The 19,176-nt window shown below is 43.6% G+C and overlaps 1 protein-coding gene across 3 annotated transcripts in view; it reads left to right on the top strand.

Moving 5' to 3' along the window:
• Nucleotides 1–19,176, top strand: part of Ube2l3 (ubiquitin conjugating enzyme E2 L3) — a 48,746-nt gene that overhangs the window by 22,290 nt on the left and 7,280 nt on the right. For 2 of the 3 annotated variants that reach the window (XM_021184547.3, XM_085832414.1), the window contains exon 2: nt 2,083–2,178. The exons of the other annotated variant lie outside the window; for it this stretch is intronic. In XM_021184547.3, coding sequence (XP_021040206.1) covers nt 2,083–2,178 — 96 coding nt within the window. The remainder of the gene's footprint in view (nt 1–2,082; nt 2,179–19,176) is intronic. 3 annotated transcript variants of the gene reach the window in all.

Genomic DNA, 19,176 nt, shown 5'->3' with positions numbered 1-19,176 from the left:
CTCAGCTTTCTTGATGCTTTCTTTGTAGAGCAGTCAGGCTGTCACACTTTCTTGTCTCCTGGTATAGATCAGGGGCCTGCACGATTCCTAGGCCTTTTTTTTTTTTAAATTTATTTACTTATTTATTTATTTTTAGATTTATTTATTTATTATATGTAAGTACACTGTAGCTGTCTTCAGACTCCAGAAGAGGGCGCCAGATCTCGTTACGGATGGTTGTGAGCCACCATGTGGTTGCTGGGATTTGAACTCTGGACCTTCGGAAGAGCAGTCGGGTGCTCTTACCCACTGAGCCATCTCACCAGCCCCCTAGGCCTTTCTTAGAAGTGGATTGGTTAAGCATGGCAATACCCTTTCCCTTCTTGTGTCGCTTTCCCGTATTAAAGCCCCCCAAGAGATGGTGGCCACACCTTTAATCCCAGCACAGATGTAGAGACAGGCACATCTCTGAATTTGAGGCCAGCTTGCTCTACAGGAAAAGTTCCAGGACAGCTAAGGCTACATAGTGAGACTCTGACTCTCAAAACAAAACAAAAATACAACAACAAAGAGCTCTATCCATACTTGCTGGACTAGAATTTCCAGAGTCGGTCCAGGTTGCTTATGGTAGGCACCTGAGGTTGATAAACAGGCAGCACTCTGTGAGACACCCATTTCATACATTCCTTCAGCGTATCTTCCTCCTCGGTCCATTCTGAGTTAGGCCTCAGGAAAATTACCCTTTCATGCTTTCCTAGCCCTGGTGTGCCTTACAAACTGTTGTGCCATTATAGAATATGTGGTGCAAAGGATCTTTTGGTTTTGGTGACATAGGAGCCAGTAAGGTGGCCTTTGCCATCATGAACCGTGGCTGCATAAGGAGAGGACTTTCCTGTCTTAGAAGTCATGTGATCTGGGACAGAGACGATTTAGCCTGGTAGATGGGATAGCGCTAATGTTAATGTTGTAGGTTAGAAGGCATCTTGGGTGTATAAGGAGGCCATCATCTGATTGGTTGTGAGGCCTGATTGAGGTAGTGGTGGGGAGTGGCAGGACAGAAACTTGGAGGATGTGACCATTGTATATGTGGGCATGAGTCATGGTACATTCTGGGTGCCTTGGGTTAAGATGCCTTCTGTATGTTCATTGGTGTTGGGGAAGTGTTGGGAAACATGGGGCTGATACACAGTGGAAAAGCAAGTGACAGACAAGGTAAAGACATCTTACACTGGATTCTGAAACAGTCCTAATCATGGACATTTGCTACGTTGTTGATGAGAACCCTCTTAGTTTCAGATCTTGTTATGATGTAGTTTCCAGCTCCTTGACTTACCATGCTGTTGATAGCTGAAGAAACTGAGGCTCAGTACTATGTTCTTGTTTCCGTCCTCATCCCAGACTGGCTGGTTGTGCTCTTTGCCTGTGCCCATCCTGGGGTGGAGTCCTGAAATTTCAACTTAAAGGTGTTAGGAAGGAAAGATTTGTGGGAATCCATTTGCCTTTCTTTGCCTTCTAGACCCAGGCTCATTCATTTTTATCTCAACTTCCTGTGCGTACCTAGTGCTGGAAGTAGTTAGCTCTGTAGATCCCTGTTGCATGTTTACCCCTGTGGACCCTGTGGAGTTGCTGGGGGACAGCTGCTTTTTTGTTTATTTTCAATTACACCCCCCCCCCCCCCCCCCCCCCGTCTCATCCTGCAGCCTTAGCTGGCCTTGAACCCATATCTGTGTTACTCTCCCGGGTATTGGGATTACAAGTGTGAGCTACCACACCTGGCTCTGCTGAGGGTATTTAAACAGATAGTATGACCAGCCCAAAGAGGAGGTGTTATATTTATAGAAGCATGGTTCCCCTCATTGTGTTAAGTGGGTTGCTTGAGATTGGGACTTGTTTTGGTCTGGGGCAGGGGTCTTAGAGGCAGTGACACCACAGATGGGACCCCCTGCCTCCATGCTTCCTTACCTGATGCAGTGTATTCTGGTCCTCATGCAAATGTTGTCATTGGTGATGCTGTTACCTGGTTTAATTTGAGGGAGTCAGGAGGGATCTGACTATGTGGTGCTTTCCCTGATTTGACACCCTTTATGCTTTGTTAATCAACAGGAGCTTGAAGAGATCCGCAAATGTGGAATGAAAAACTTCCGTAACATCCAGGTTGATGAAGCTAATTTATTGACTTGGCAAGGGCTTATTGTTCCTGTGAGTATTGAACACTTCCACTTCTTATTAGATTATTCTTTCAGGTGGTGTGCTGCTACTGCTGGCCGTATCTCTGTGTTCCTCAGTAAGTTCCTAGTCTGGGCAGACCATAGATGGGCAGAAGTGGGCAGTGGCTACAGGGTGACAAGCAGGGTAGAGTATGGCCTTGTGCTCTTGAGTAAAATCCTGGCTTTACATTGGGGTTTTAAAATTGTAGATCTGTAGTTATTTACAAAGGAAAAGGAGTGTGCGTCTGCTCCTTTTGTTGCCCATCCCCCTGACTTTTGAATGACTTGCCCTGTTTATAATGTTGAGACTCCTGTCTGTCTGCTTTGGTAGAGAGCTGGCTTCCCATGTAGACCTTGGTTGACTTTCCCCATGGACTTCATTGATCTGTGACTAACCTTGTAGACACCCATGCTTTATCTGTGCCACTCTGCAGTGTGTGCCTCGCCTTGTCTGCAGTCACTCGTCCTGACTGCCCCTGTGTCCTTCCCTCCACTGGGCTTCCAGGAGCTTCTCTCCAGTGTCTGCCCCAGTGGCCCTGCATCCTTCAGGGACACCTTCCAACAGGCTCAGCCTCCCTCTAAGAAGACTGGTTTGTTCTATCACTCTCTTAATTTTGTGTCTTTCCCTCCATCTTCTCTGGTCCCCTTCTCCTTCTGGAGACTTGAGCTGTACTTGACTTCAGCATGCACTTCCCGTTTCTCCCACTCCAAATCGTTCCGTCCTTTCAGTGGTTACATAGCTGACACTTGTTTGCCTCCTGAAGCTTTGACCCTTTGCCAGGGTCCTAGTCCTGAAGCCTGTAATCAGTTTTCATACTTTCTGGCTTGCTACTAATTTTTCCTCACTCCTTTTATCCTGTTTTATCTCTGGGGACCCTTCTAACATCAAGTTGCTTGCTATATGTGAAAGATTTCTACCTATCCCCCTCCCCTGCCTTCTCTCTAGAGGTGGACTATTTGTCCAATGTATAGCCTCACTTGGACATTGGAGAATTGCCGTCACCTTAACCTATAGTGTTGACCTACATCGATAAGCTCTCCTACTTTCTTTCTCCCATACTCATTATCTTTCTTTTCTCATTTGCCCATCTGAGCCACAGGTTCTTTCCCTGTATCTGACTCGCCTTTCTTTCTCCCATACTCACTATCTTTCTTTTCTCATTTGCCCATCTGAGCCACAGGCTCTTCCCTGTGTCTGACTCGCCTTTCTTTCTCCCATACTCATTATCTTTCTTTTCTCGTTTGCCCATCTGAGCACAGGCTCTTCCCTGTGTCTGACTCGCCTTTCACTGGTACTCTGAATTGTACCAGTGGTAAAGAGTCTGCACTCTTGTATCAAGGAAGAATGCAGAGTTCCTTTATTCTTGATTCTGGTTATAACATTAGACAGCAAACACTGGTTTAGATCATTTTAAATCTGGGATCCTCTAGTCTAGATTTAGAAATAAATCCTCTGAGGTGTTTTTTTGCTTGTTTTGTTTTGTTTTTTGGTTTTTTTTTTTTTTTTTTTTTCTTGAAGGTGGTTGGGCTCAGCACACAGGGAGGGTGGCTGGGAAGCCCTTAGCTACTAGAGGCTGGCCTGTATCTATAGCTCTAGCCTGTATGACTTGTCAGAGTAAGTAGGAGAGCCAGAGCCATCTGATCCATCTCTCTGTCCAATTTCTAATTGAGATTTTATATTATTAAAATGTCAATGGCTGATCCATGATTCTCTGGAAAATTAGAGGAATGAATGAACTGGTTTTAAATGGTAAGGCTGGGGTAGTGTCATCATGTCGGGTCACTGTCAGCAAATTGCTTCCAGCTCACACCAAGGTCTCTGGGTTCATGCTGGCTGAACCTATGACATAATGGTCAGAGGGCTCATTATGGTACAGATTGCCTCGTCAAATTCCAGTGTGCTTTGAGGATCTGGAAGTTATCTAGGCTCCAAAGATTTGCCTTTATTTGAAGCAGCTGCACTCTGGGGGCAACTGTGTCAGGGGCTGCTCAAATCTTTTCATTGCCCCATTTCCCTGCTATGATCATTGTCCAGGGTTTTTCTTCTTTCCTCAGGATAGCCACTGTATGTGATTCTTTTGCATCACAGGGAATAAGCCAGCATGGGAATCTTCTATTTAAGTTCACCTGAAGTCTACCCACTTAGAGTGAAAGTAGACTTAGCCAATAAGATCATGGCAATTCAATCTGTGTTCTATCCTACTCTTCTATTCTATAGGAAGGTGCTGATCCTTAGTCCTTAAGCCTGGCTGAAGCATTCAGGGGCCGAGTGACACTCTTACAGTCGCTGCGTCAGTGCCATGCATCTCAGGCTGTTGTTGCACGGGGGACTTCACTTAGAGCTTTGTGGATGTAAATGCTCTCTGTCACTAAGTTCATTGCCCTGTCCCTTTAATATTTTTATTTTACGAGTGTTTTGCCTACATGTATGTCTGTATACAGTGTTCATGCCTACTGTCCTCAGAGGCCAGAAGAGGGCATTGGATTCCCTCAGAACTTACTTAGTTTCCCTGTGGGTGCTGAAAACCAAACCTAGATCTTCTGTAAGAATAATAAGTGCTCTTAACTTTAGAGCCATCTCTCCAGCCTCACCATTAAATTAACTTTAATTAATGAATTTTGAGACAGAGTCTCTACATAGTCCTGGCTGCCCTGGAATTATATAGAACAGGCTGACCTCAAACTCACATAGATCCAGCTGCTTCTGCCTCTGCAGTGCTGGGATTAAAAGCATGTACCATGATCCTTAGCTCCACCATCACTGAGCCGTGTGTGTGTGTGTGTGTGTGTGTGTGTGTGTGTGTGTGTGTGTGTGTGTGTGTATGTATGGTCTCTCAGTCTCTCATGTAGCCCAAAGTAGCTGAAGATGACCTTGAACTCCTGATCCTCCTGTTTGGATCTTTGCTGGGCATGTGTGTAGGTACCACTTTTGGCTCCCTTTTGACTGTGGCAGGGTTTTACTTTGTAGCTGAGACTGGCTTTGAATTCAGAGCTGTTCTCCAGCTTCAGCCTCTTAGTGTTAGAATGGCAGATAAAAAACACCATTCAAGTTTATTAAAATGCTTAAATTTTTATTTATTTATTTACTTAACTTCTTTTTGGTTTTTCTGGATAGGGTTTCTCTGTATAGTGCTGGCTCTCCTGGAACTCACTATGTGGAGCAGACTGGCCTCGAACTCGCAGAGAACCATCTGCCTCTGAGTTCTGGGATTAGTTTGCATTGCTCACCACTGCCTTTTAAGAAGAGGGAGGTAGTGGTGGTGGGTAAGTCATGGTGCCATTTGCCTTAATCTCAGCATTTAGGAGGCAGAGACAGCCACACTTACATAGATTTACATAGTGAGTCCTAGGACAGCCGTGGATACATAGTAACAACTTGTCTTAAACAAACAAAAAAATCCAAAACCAGCAAAAATTAAAATTAAAAAAAAAATCAGTTGAATGTATGTGAGTCAGCTTACTAGCTAGTCTGCCTCCCTTCCTTCTCTTCCTTCTTTCCTTACTCCAGTGGGGTCTTATGTGTTCCAGGCTGACCTTGAACTTGCTATATAATTGAGTATGGCCTTGAATTCCTGCTTTTCTGCCTTCAGCTCTTGAGGGCAGTGTTCTTTGGTACTGAAGATCAAGCCCAGAGCATCATGCTAGGCACGCATTCTGCTAACTGAATTCGATCTCTGAACTCCACGGAGATTGGTTTTAAGAGGCAGTTTTACGAGTGTGCTCAGTTGTGAGTGAGTGGTGCCGAGAGGACAGCTCTCCCATGCCTGTCCCCACTTTCTGCCTTCTTTCATAAAGGCTTTTTGTTCTGTTTTGCCTTTTGGGCTAAATACTGCAGAGCCTCTGGTGATTGTTTTGTCTGCACCTTCTATCTCTGTGTAGGAAGGCTAGCATTACAGACCCCATTGTATGGCATCTGATTTCCTTGTGGGCTCTGGAGATTTGAACCCAGGTCTTCACACAGTTAACACTTTTTTACCTACTGAGCTGTCTCTTTAGCCGAGGGTTCTTAACTCTATTCTGTTAATACCCGGTTAGTCAATTTACTCTAGTGCTACGTTGTTGTTGTTGTTGTTGTTTTCTCTGTGTAGCCCTGGGAACTCAGAAACCCACCTGCCTCTGCCTCCCAAGTGCTGGGATTAAAGACGTCAGCCACCACCACCCAGTTTACATTGTTTTGATTGTCACTTATGAGAAACATTTGTTTCATTTTTGTTCTCCTTTCTTCTTTGATACTGGGTCTTCTGGGTACCCCAGGCTGGTCTAGAGTGTACCATGTGTGGTCCAGACTGGTCTTTTCTCTCGGCCTTCCAAATGCTAAGATTTCAGGTGTGAGCTACCCCACTCAGTTTATAGTAAGTTTTGAAATGAGAAAATGGAACTCTTCCAACTCTAGTCTTTTACAGTTAGAATTATTTACCACTTGATTTGGGTAAAGGTCCCTGGGAATTCTATGCAGGAATGTTTTTCACTTTGCTAAACAAAGCATTGTTGAGATTTTGATATAGATTGTGTTTAATCACTTTTGGAAGTATTCTCATCTTATAGTAGAGTTGTTGTCTTACTTTTGTTTGTTTTCAAGACAGGGTTTCTCTTTGTAGCCTTAGCTGTCCTGAAACTCACTCTGAGTACTAGGCTGGCCTCAAACTCAGAGATCCACCTGTTTCTGTCTCCTGAGACTAAAGGTATGTGCCATCATTACCTGGGCTTTTTGTTTTGTTTTGTTTTTTTATGACTGGGTCTTTATGTAGGCTTGCCTTTCCTGGAGCTTGATGTAAACTCTTTGCTCATAACTTCTCAAAGTGTTCCTTTTTGATCATTTTGCTACTCGTTTTATTCTCTTTTTGCTTCGCCTTTTCTCCTAACAGGCTGTCAGGTCCATTAAAGTGGCTGTAGTTGTTTTGTGTGGTATTTGCATTTGTAGCATCACTCTTTGATGGATGTTTTCATTTGTTCATCTCAGTTTATTCTCCTGTCTCTCCCTTTTCAGTAGCTCACTGGACCAACCTCTTCCCCCCCCCCCCCTTTCTTTCTCTTTCCTCTTTCCTCTTTCTTTTCTTTCTTTCCCTCTTTTTTTCCTTCCCTTGTGGTGTTCTGGTCTCAACCCGGGGTCTTAATATGCTGGTCCTGCCACTGAGCTCTAGGCCATCTCGTTCTGCTGTTCACTTCTCCTTGTATTTCTGTGTGGCCAGAAAAGGTACTTAGTATGGTTTTGATCCTCATAAATGTATTACGTCTTCTTGTTTCTTAACATTGGGCTTTTTCTAGAGAGTGCTGCGTGTGTGCTTGAACAGTAAGTGCTGTCTTCTGCTCCTCATGGCTGTTGTTTCTGGTTAGTAGAGTTGTTTAAGTGCTCTTTGATTTTTGTTTTTTTTTTTTTTTCTTTTCTGTTTTGTTGTAGCTTTGTCTTATAGCTCATTTGACCTCCTGTCTCCGTCTCCTAAGTGTTAGGACCATAAAAATGTCATCTTTTCTAGTGTTTTTAGAAGTAGGGAATTGAAGGCTCCAATATATTAGATCTTTTTGGTTTTTCAGGGCAGGGTTTCTCTGTGTAGTCCTAGCTGCCAGGAGCCCTCTCTTTAGACCAGGCTGGCTTCAAGCTGAGGGATCAGATTGGCCTGCCTTAGCCTCCCAAGCACTGTGCACTGTGATTAAAGGAAAGGCGTGCACCACCACTGCCCAGCTCATTTTAAAACGATATTTTTGAGCATATTTTTCTTCTCTTCTCTTTCTCTTTCTCTTTCTCTTCTCTTCTCTTCTCTTCTCTTCTCTTCTCTTCTCTTCTCTTCTCTTCTCTTCTTTTCTTTCTTTCTTTCTTTCTTTCTTTCTTTCTTTCTTTCTTTCTTTCTTATTTTTCTGAGATTGGGTTTCTCTGTGCAGCCCTGGCTGTCCTAGAACTCACTCTGTAGACCAGGCTGGCCTTGAACTCAGAAATCCGACTGCCTCTGCCTTCCAAGTGCTGGGATTAAAGGCATGCACCTCCACTGCCCAGCAGATATATTTCTTTTTTAATTTTGCCAACTTTTATTGACAAATTTTGTGTTTTGGGGCTTTATAATTTTTTTTATGGTCTTACTTATGGGGGTTAGGGGAGTTGGATCTCTCCTATTGTGTTTTCTTCTCTATGTCTGTATCTCATGTTTTAAATGAGAATATAGGTTTTTCTGGTAGTAAAGAGTGTTATTTGATAAATATGGGGGTTGAATCTTGGACAATAGAAGGAATGTGTGCCCTTTCAGCTTGTCTGGGCAGTGTCTGTCATGCTCTGTGTGTCTTGGGAGGAATGCCAAATGCCTTAGGCTTTACATTTAATTTAATTAGAAACAGTATATGGTCTGAGTCTGCCCTTTGTGCTTTTATGAGATAATAAAGTCTTCAGACTAAGAAAGTAATGTTCTGTTATGAACATACTGAAGGTCAGTGGTTCATATGAGCATTGTCCCATTTAAAAGCTTTTTTCCATTTGTAACAAAATCTAAAAACTTGCTGATGTTATTAGGACATTTGGATATCCAGGATAGATACTACTTTTGTTTATGACAGGGTCTTACTTTTACCTAGTTAAGATACACGGTGTTAGAGCATTCTGTGTCAGGGAGCTAGAGACTTGTCCTGACTTTATTTCTAGGGTCAGTGATAGATTCAGAGAAGGAAAGACCAGAGGTAGAATGGAGTCTGGGGATTCTTTTTTTTTTTTTTAAAGATTTATTTATTTACTATATGTAAGTACACTGTAGCTGTCTTCAGACACACCAGAAGAGGGCATCAGATCTCATTTCGGGTGGTTGTGAGCCACCATGTGGTTGCTGGGATTTGAACTCTGGACCTTCGGAAGAGCAGTCGGGTGCTCTTACCCACTGAGCCATCTCACCAGCCCGAGTCTGGGGATTCTTGAAGAGGTGCCATGTAGAAAGAATAGGAGCTCAGTGTGGTGATGTACGATTTAAATCTCTACCAGAGGGAGACAGCTCTGAGTTAGAAGCCAGGTAGCTTATAGCAAGACCTACCACTACATCCCCCAAAAGGTAAGAAGACCATAGATAATTTGGTGTCGAATGATGAAAAGCTTCCTCTTGGATTTAACTGCAGTAAAATGGCTTTGTGGCTTGGGGATTGGTGCCAAGAAATGAAGAACCTGAGATGTTTTACCCTTTTCCTGCCATTTCATTGGACATTCATCCCACATGAGACCTCAGACAGTACTGGTTATAGCAGGCAGTTGAAACACTGCATTTCCTTGATTGCCTTTGATTCAAGGTTCCACAGGAGACACAAACCTGGCTATTTGCAAGTACTGTACATTACACTAAAGGAGAGAGAACCTGAGTAGGGATTTTAGGCTGATCTTTCAGCTACTGTCTTGCTTGTCAGACTTGCCTGTGAGACTTGTTCTATTGAGATATCAATACTTGATGTATTGAGATAGGATAGAAAACCATCAGAATTTTAGTGAAGTTATATAGAAATGTTGTTGTTGTTGATTTGGGGGGGTGGGGTATAGTGGTGTTTTGCCTGCCTGGATGTCTGTGTGAGGATGTTGGATCCGCTAGAACTGGAGTTACAAATTGTTGTGAGCTGTCATGTGGATACTGGATTCACTTGCAGTTTCAGCGTTTTAGTCCATTGTTGTTAAGGCAGGAAGCATGGCAGCATGCAGGCAGGTATTACGGTGCTAGAGAAATAGAGAGGTTGACATATGGATCTAGATCCACAGGCAGCAAAAAGAGAGCCAGACACTGGGCTGGGCATGGCTTGGTTATTTCACAACCACCTGTACTGAATTCCAGGAAGTCTGACACCTTCTTTTAGCCTCAGTGGGTACTCATACACATATATGAGTACAGTATATGAGTGCACTATAGCTGTACAGATGGTTGTAAGTCTTCATGTGGTTGTTGGGAATTCAATTTTAGGACCTCTGCTCACTCCAGCCAACCCGCTCACTCTGGCCCAAAGATTTCTTTATTATTATAAATAAGTACACTGTAGTTGTCTTCAGACGCACAGAAGAGGGTGTCAGATCTCATTACCAGTGGTTGTGAGCCACCATGTGGTTGCTGAGATTTGAACTCAGGACCTTTGGAAGAGCAGTCAGTGCTCTTACCTGCTGAGCCATCTTGCCAACTCCCAGACACATACACTTGAAAAAAGTTAACAAATGTGTGTGCTTATGCATGTGAAATATCCAAGGAATAAATTTCTAAAAATTGTCCAAGGACTGTTTTTTTCCTTGGTGTCCCCTTCTCTGCTGCTTTCTCACAGGACAAGTTTAGCTCTAGAATGTCAAGTGTTTACTTTTGGCTCTTTAAGCCTGTGGTGGTTAATCTTCATTGTGAATTTGACTGGATTTTGAATCACCCTAGGGTGTTGGGGGTGGGGGGAGGTGGAGAACACTAGCACACATTTCTGTGAGGACTAAGCTAGATGACCGAGGACCGAGGCTGACTTGGATGATGGCATCATGAGCGGGATGGAGTGGGACAAGAAAGCTGAGGGCAGTATTCACCTCACACCTGCTTCCTCTTTGCTGTTGTGAGTTGTTCTGCTGTTTCTGTCCTATGATAGACTGATCTTCCTGTCACTGAGAGCTAAAGGACACAAGTTGTGTCTCATTTTGTTGCAGGGATGAGAATTGTAACTACCCAGCAGACAGTTTTAATTTTATGCACTTTCACAAAAAAAAAAAAAATAACTTGGTCAAGCTGGACATGTTTGCAACTCCTTTGATCTCCATACTAGGGCAAGGTAGGCTGTATTTTTTTGTCCCCCTGGTCTGTGATTTGCACATACCACAGCCATTTCTTTGTCTACTTAAGTGTCTTAGTTAGGATTTTATTACTGTGACCACAGCAACTCTTATAAAGGACAACATTTAATTAGGACTGGCTTACAGTTTTAGAGGTTCAGTCCATTATCATCATCATAGCAGCAAGCATGCCAGCATCCAGGCAGACATGGTGCTAGAGAAGGAGCTGAGAGTTCTACATCTGGATCAGCAGGCAGCAGGAAGAGAGAGGGGAGGGGAGAGAGAAGAGGAGAGAGGGCAGGGGAGAGAGAAGAGGAGAGGAGAGAGGGAGGGAAACTGGGCCTGGTTTGAAATCCCTCTCCCTCCCCTTCATACTCCATATGACTATACCTAATAGTGCCACTCCCTGGTGACCAAGCATTCAAATCTATGAGCTTATGGGGCCATTTCTATTCAAATAACCACAACAAGGAAAGAAACTCTTAGTAGTTAGGTGAGCTTGTCTGTGAGTGCTCGGTAAGGATAACCTTTACTCTTGTAGCAAAAGAGTCTCTTTTTTCCTTGTGTCTGGCACAGGGAACTTTTACAAATTTAGTTTTTCACTGTCATGACCTTTGCTCACAGGAACATGTGGCCCCTCTCAGCCTTCCAGCTTCTTTTTATTTATTTATTTATTTATTTATTTTTTGGTTTTTCGAGACAGGGTTTCTCTGTGTAGCCTTGGCTGTCCTGGAACTCACGCTGTAGACCAGGCTGGCCTCGAACTCAGAAATCCGCCTGCCTCTGCCTCCCGAGTGCTGGGATTAAAGGCGTGCGCCACCACGCCCGGCTTGCCTTCCAGCTTCTTGAAAACAGCATAAGCAGCATGAAACAGAAGATTGATCAGCCCTAGATGTTGAGTGAAGATATTTAGCAGCCCTTACCAGCCAGCAGTTTATAGGAACAAGCTAATTTTACATGAGTAAAGCAGCATAAGCAGTAGTTTTGGTCAGCTGTACCTTCACTTCATCTCTACCTTACCACGTTCATTCTCCCCTAAAAACCAAAAGGAGTATAGCAAAGCGCTAGCTGCCTCAAGTGGAGCGGTTCAGAGTACAGACAGGACAAGCTTTTTTTTTTTAATTGGTCTAGAAAACTATGTGTTCCTTAAAGAAGGAATTGAAGGATTGGTAAGATGTGGCTTAGCGGGTAAAGGTTCCTGGAACCAAGCCTACATCATAATGGAAGGAGAAAACGCATTCCTGACCTCCACATGCACAGACACACAGATGATAAACAGGCAAAAAAGCATAATTTATAATTATTTTTAAAAGGTAGAATTGAGAAGGTTTGCTGGGATGAATTTTGAATGTGAGAGAGTGCGAAAGACAGAAAGCAGAGACCTGTTATTTCTAGCAGTGCAGGGCTGCTTCTATACACAGGCATACTTGATTTTCCTTGAATATCCCTGCTCTGGCTAGTTAGTATTTATCCACATTCCCAACCAGCCTGCCTGGCAGTGTCTTTGTGTGTATTCAGTACCTTGATAAAGGGTACAACTTACAGTCTTAGCAGCTTCTTGGTCAACTGCTTGTTCACATCCTCCCAGTATGCCCTGTGTTGTTCCCTCCAACCTGACACCCTAGTCTTTAGCCCTCTGCTAGAAGGCCTTTCCCTTCTTTTGCTCAGCCTACTCCTCTTACCTTTCTGAGGACATCATTCAGTTCCTTGGTTGGGGTTAGATAGAGTATAGGAATCTGGAGACTGGATGCATATCAGTTTCAACTGCCAGTGGGTACATCTGTTTGCTGGAGAGTTTCTATTTAGACCCAGGTATATGGAGGTAGGATGAAGTGTGGGACCTGCCATGGTCCTCCTAGGCATCTTAAAAACCAGAAAGCCCAGATACAAGAAGAACAGTACAATGTTGGGGGACTCTTCAGTTCTGGAGATGGGTAGGCTGGAAGTCCCAAAGAGTTCATTCTTGGAGACCCACCCGGGGCATGGTTCTTACTCATGTCAACCAACCAATGTCCAGTCAGTCTCCTTCAAGTTCCACCATTGTTTTAGGGTTTTACTGCTGTGAATACACACCATGAGCAAGGCAAGTCTTACAAAGGACAGCATATATTTGGGGCTGGTTTACAGGTTCAGAGGTTCAGTCTATTATCATCAAGGTAGGAGTATGGTGGCATCTAGGCCGGCACGGTGTCGGCAGAGCTGAGAGTTCAACAACTTTACCTGAAGGCTGCTAGTGGAAGACTGACTTTCACACAGCTAGGATGAGGGTCTTAAAGCCCATACCCACAGTGACACACCTACTCCAACAGGGCCATACCTTCTAAAATAGTGCCACTCCCTGGACTGAGCATATACAAACCATCATATTCCACTCCCTGGCCCCCATAGACTTGTTCAAACACACGAGTCTACAGGTGGCCATATCTTGCCATAGCATAATAAAAAGTATATTTAGTTCAACTTCCAAAGTCCTCATAGTCTATAGCAGTCTCAAGAATGTTAAAAGTCTAAAGTCTTTTCTGAGATCCATCCAATCACTTAACTGTAATCCCCAAAGCAAGACAGGAAACCAGCTGGGCAAATTCCAAACTCTGCATCTCCATGTCTGATGTCAAAGCAGTCTTCAGGTCTCCAACTCCTTTTTCATCTATGTTTACTGCAACAAACTTCTTTTCCTCAGCTGGTTCCACTCCCTGTTAGCAGCTTTCCTCAGCAGATACCCCACAGCTCTGGTATCTTGAACATCTTGGGATCTCCAAGGCAACTTCAATGTTACCATTTCTTGTTTCAATGTCTGGGATTCACATAAGATCTTCTGGGGTCCTCCAAAGGGATGACTCCACTTAGTTATTTCTCTATCTCTGCTCTCTGTAGCACTCTTAAGTTTAGGTTGATCCACTCCACTGCTGCTGCTGTTCTTGGTGATCATCCTATGGTACTGGAATCTCCAATATACTGGGACCTTCCACTGCAACTATGCTTCACCAGTAGCCTCTCAAGGGTTCTCTTCGTGGTACCAAACCTCAACTTCTTTGCATGATCCCTTCAGTCCTAGGCCATCAGCTGCAACTGAGGCTGCACCTTCACCAATGCTCTTCCATGGCCTCTCACACTGCCAAGCCTCAGCTGCTCTTCATGGCTCCTTCATGCCTTCAAAACCAGTACCACCTGGTTGACTCTTACACATCACCAAGCACAGCAGCAGTACAAGGTACAACCTTGGCTATCTCTGGAACACAGCTTCTTTGTGCCCTCAGAAAACACTTCCCAGAATATTTCACCTCAGTGATGCTGGTCTCCTCTTAATCACCACTAACTTCTTAGCTCTAGCTAACCAAGCATCAATTGTGTCAGTAGACCCTTCTATTTTTCACTCTAAAACCAGAGCCACATGGCTGAAGCTGATGTGTCCTGCTGCTTGCTGGGGCTGAAACTTGCCCCCCACCCCTTATTCTATTACCAGCTTTCTGTTTTCTGACTCCCTGCTCTGTAGATTGACCTTGAATTGAGAGATCTTCATGGCTCTGTCTCCTGGGATTAAAGGTGTACCTGGAACTAAATTTAGCTGGATAGGATCTTGCCCCCAAATCCCTTAATCTGTTATCTGTAGAATATAGGATTCAGTTCCATTTCACTTCCTGGTGCCCCTTTAATACTTGAACCATATATTTTATATTTTTCCTTTCTAAGCTTGCTATACTTGTCCAAAGTGCTCTGCATGAGACTTAACCAGAGACAAATTCTCTGATGGGCACTTCTGAGACTTCCTTTGTCAATGCAATTAATCTGAGTCTCTTTACCTTAGCCTCAGGCAGACTCTTCAGACAAGGACAAAAATTAGCCACATTCTTCACCAAAATACCACATAAACAGTCTCTGTGCCATATATTGAAATTCTCCACTGAACCCTCTTTGAACCAGGTCTACACAATTCAAATCACTCAGCAACAAAATCTTCCATATTCCAACTAGGATGGCCCATCAAACCCCACTTAAAGCATTCCATGACTTTCAAATTCCAAAGTCCTCAAATCCGCATTCTTCCAAACAAAATCATGGTGAGGCCTATCACAGCACTACCCCACTCCTGGTACCAACATCTGTCTTGGTTAGGGTTTTTTTTTTTTTTTTTTTTTTTTTAAAGATTTATTTATTTATTATATGTAAGTACACTGTAGCTGTCTTCAGACACTCCAGAAGAGGGCGCCAGATCTCGTTACGGATGGTTGTGAGCCACCATGTGGTTGCTGGGAGTTGAACTCTGGACCTTCGGAAGAGCAGTCGGGTGCTCTTACCCACTGAGCCATCTCACCAGCCCTTGGTTAGGGTTTTACTACTGTGAAGAGACAACATGACCAAGGCAAGTCTTACAAAGGACAGCATATGTTTGGGGCTTGCTTGCAGGTTCAGAGGTTTCAGTCCATTAGCATCAAGGTAGGAGCATGGTGGCATCTAGGCAGGCATGGTGCAGGCAGAGCTGAGAGTTATATATCTTCATCTGAAGGCTGCTAGTGGAAGATTGACTTCCACACAGCCAGGAGGAGGGTCTTAAAGCCCATACCCACAGTGACACACCTACTCCAGCAGGGCCACACCTTCTAATAGTGCCACTCGCTGGACTGAGCATATGCAAACCATCACAGTCATTGAGAGAATATCAGTTTCAAAACCTACCATCACTTGGTATGTTCTGTACTGGGTTATTTACTCTTGTAGCTCTGTTCACAGCTTAAAAAAAAAAAGACAAAGACAAAATACTTCTAAAAGTAAAACTTGTCTGGTGAAGAACTCTGAGAATTTTGTAGCAACAAAATGGAACCACTGGGAATAGCAGAACACACTGGGAAACAGGGAGCCAGTTTTGATGTTGGATAAGAACTTTGCGCCAAAATTAGTCTTGAGGAAGTGAGGGTAAGTATCTGAGTGTATCGTCACCATCGACACAATTCCCCTAAAAATAAGGTAAACCCATGAAGCTTTAGCACTGTGCGGGAATCTTTTTATAGTTTCTCCTCCAGTCTGCAAATTAAAGGCCCAGAAGTATGAAATTTTGACTGGTAGCCCCCCGAGATAGTTGAGTGAGTTAAATGTACGTACTGCCTGATGACTAACTGAGCTCTATCCCTGCTGTGAGAGGTGGGGTTGTCACTGTGCTCCTGGATGTTTTACAAACCAGAGAGGCCAGATATAAAGGAAAGCAGTACAGATGAGGGATTGCTTAGTTCTGGAGGGGAGGAGGGAGGAGGAAAGGCCAAAGAGTTCATTTTTGGGGACCCTGAGACTGTCACAGGGTAAGAGGAGAGAATTGACTTGATCGGGTTCCCTGCTGATCTCTGTATGCATATGGTGGCACATGCTGGCACACGCACAATTTAAAAAGTTACCTCTAGCCAGGCAGTGGTGGCGCATGCCTTTAATCCCAGCAGAGGCAGGTAGATTTCTGAGTTCAAGGACAGCCAGGGCTACACAGAGAAACCCTGTCTCGAAAAACCAAAAAGGAGGAAAAGAAGAAAAAACCAAATGTAAATTAGGAATAACAACAAAATGTTAACTCAAAATGGAGATGTACAGGCAAAGCTTGGTGCTGTGCACCTGTACTTCCAGGCACTTGGAAGGGAGGGGGCAAAAAAAAAAGAGTCCTGGTGAGATGTTTCAGTGGGTAAGGGTGCTTCCTACCAAGGCTGATGACATGACTTTATTTCCCTGGAACCCATGGGTGGAAGAAGAGAACTCACTCACAGGCACACATGTGTGCACATGTAGGGCCTCTGCTCCATATGTGTGCCCACACATAAACACCCACACAATGTTACAGAAAACTAAAGAGAAAAATATACAGATGATAAACAATATCATTTTGTCATTGAGAGAATCTTGAAACAATAGTGAGATGCTGCTCCACATCTCTTAGTATGGTGACAGTAAAATATATTGGCAGCTTTAAATGCTGGCAAGACTGAAGCAACAGTCATTGCCAGAGCTGTAGATGGAACATTGGTCTTAGTCAGGGTTTCTATTCCTGCACAAACATCATGACCAAGAAGCAAGTTGGAGAGAAAGGGTTTATTCGGCTTACACTTCCATGCTGCTGTTCATCACTAAAGGAAGTCAGGACTGGAACTCAAGCAGGTCAGGGAGCAGGAGCTGATGCAGAGGCCATGGAGGGATGTTAGTTACTGGGAAAATGGTTTACCGTACACATCCAGGAGTTCACAACCATCTATAACTCACTCACTCTCTCTCTCTCTCTCTCTCTCTCTCTCTCTCTCTCTCTCTCTCTCACACACACACACACACACACACACACACACACACACACACACACACACACACTAAATCTTTAAAAATGTACCTTCCACAATTTCATGTTCAAACTGGTGGCACAGTTTGGGGGCTGTGGAACTTTTAGGAGGTGGGGCCTGGCTAGTGGAAGTCACTAGGAGTGTGCTTTGTGGGTTTTAATCTGGGCCTCCCTCTGCTTTCTGTTTCTTTATTTACATGAGAACTATGTGCAAAATAAGCCTTTTTAAGTTGTTTCAGGATTTAGTCCCAGTGAAGAAGAAAATATAGATAACTTTATATAAAACCAAACATACTCTTGCAACATGAGCCAACAATGGTACTCTTTGCTCTTTTTTAATCTGGACAGAAACCTACGCAGAGAGTTCTGTAGCAGGGTTATTTATGATTACCAAGGTGTCAAGACAAATATCATTTAGCACTAAAAGCATGAGCTAATTGCATATTATGGAAGAAGCCACTCAGAAACCTACTATCCACATTTATTCAGACTACTGTAAAAGAAAGTACTGTCAAAGGTGCGGTGTTTAAGCAAACTATCCACATTTATTCAGACTACTGTAAAAGAAAAGTACTGTCAAAGGTGTGGCGTTTAAGCAAACTATCCACATTTATTCAGACTACTGTAAAGAAAAGTACTGTCAAAGGTGTGGCGTTTAAGCAACAGAAACATCTCTCCTAGTGCCAGATAGAAGCTGAGAAATACTTGTTCAAGTCATTGACGGACAGTGTTTGATAGTTCTCCGGTTTTTGTTAGAGAAAAGGATATTTCAGCCCTCTACGGTATCTCTTCTGTAAGGGATCCACGTCCTGATGTGGCATTGATGAGTAGGTGCATATATGCTCGTGTGGGGGTGGGTGTTGATGCTAGGGACTGAACCTGGTCTCTTGGATGTGTTCTGCCACTGAGCTACACTTTTAGCCCTGATGATTTAGTTTTGTTGTTTTAAATTTTATTTATTATTATAGTATGTGTGTGAGAGAGGGAGGAAATGGGGGAATATTTGCTACAGCACACAGAATTCTGTGGAGTCAGTTTTCTCTTCCTGCGCTATGGTTCTGAGGCTCTAACTCAGGTTGTCAGGTTTGTGCTGCAAGTAGTTTTACCACTGAGACAGTGCTGACGCTTTTAATGGATGCATTTGGGGAGGACATACACATTGAGATCATAGCAGCTCTACAATTCAAGACTCAAATTCTTTTTTTTTTTTTTTTTTTTAAAGATTTATTTATTGATTATATGTAAGTACACTGTAGCTGTCTTCAGACACTCCAGAAGAGGGAGTCAGATCTTGTTACGGATGGTTGTGAGCCACCATGTGGTTGCTGGGATTTGAACTCCGGACGTTCAGAAGAGCAGTCGGGTGCTCTTACCCACTGAGCCATCTCACCAGCCCCAAGACTCAAATTCTAAGTATAACTATGCAAAACCTATAAAATGTGTAACTTCCAGTGATAAACCTATTATGAACTGTGCAATGTAGGTTCATGGATGGTAACATTTCACCTTTTTAATGAAGAACGTTGATAGTGAGGGAATATTAGGCCTCTGAGTTTTTTTCAGTACTTTCAGCTTTACTAAAAATCTACTCTAAAAAAGATAGAAATAGTCTACCTGTCTCATTTACATTTCTGCTGCCATGAAGAGAAACTGAGCAAGGCAGTTTATGTAGAAGAAAACATTTATTGAGCCTTGTAGTTCTAGAGGGTAAGTCTGGCAGCAGGCAGGCAGAGAGGGTGTTGGAGCAGCAGCTGAGAGCTTAGATCTGATCCACAAGCACAGGGCAGAGAGAGTGAGAGATAACTAGGAGTGGCACGGGCTTATGGAAACTCCAAGCCCTTCCTCAGTGACACAGCTTCTCCAACAAGGCCACACTTCTAATCCTTCCCCAACAGTTCCACCATACCAATCATTCAAACATGAGCTATTAGGGACCACTGTCATTC

The sequence above is a fragment of the Mus caroli genome, unplaced genomic scaffold (genome assembly GCF_978045245.1).
Source record: "Mus caroli unplaced genomic scaffold, Mus_caroli_1 scaffold_17, whole genome shotgun sequence".
Classification (NCBI taxonomy): domain Eukaryota; kingdom Metazoa; phylum Chordata; class Mammalia; order Rodentia; family Muridae; genus Mus; species Mus caroli.
This window is presented reverse-complemented; position numbering and strand designations above follow the sequence as displayed.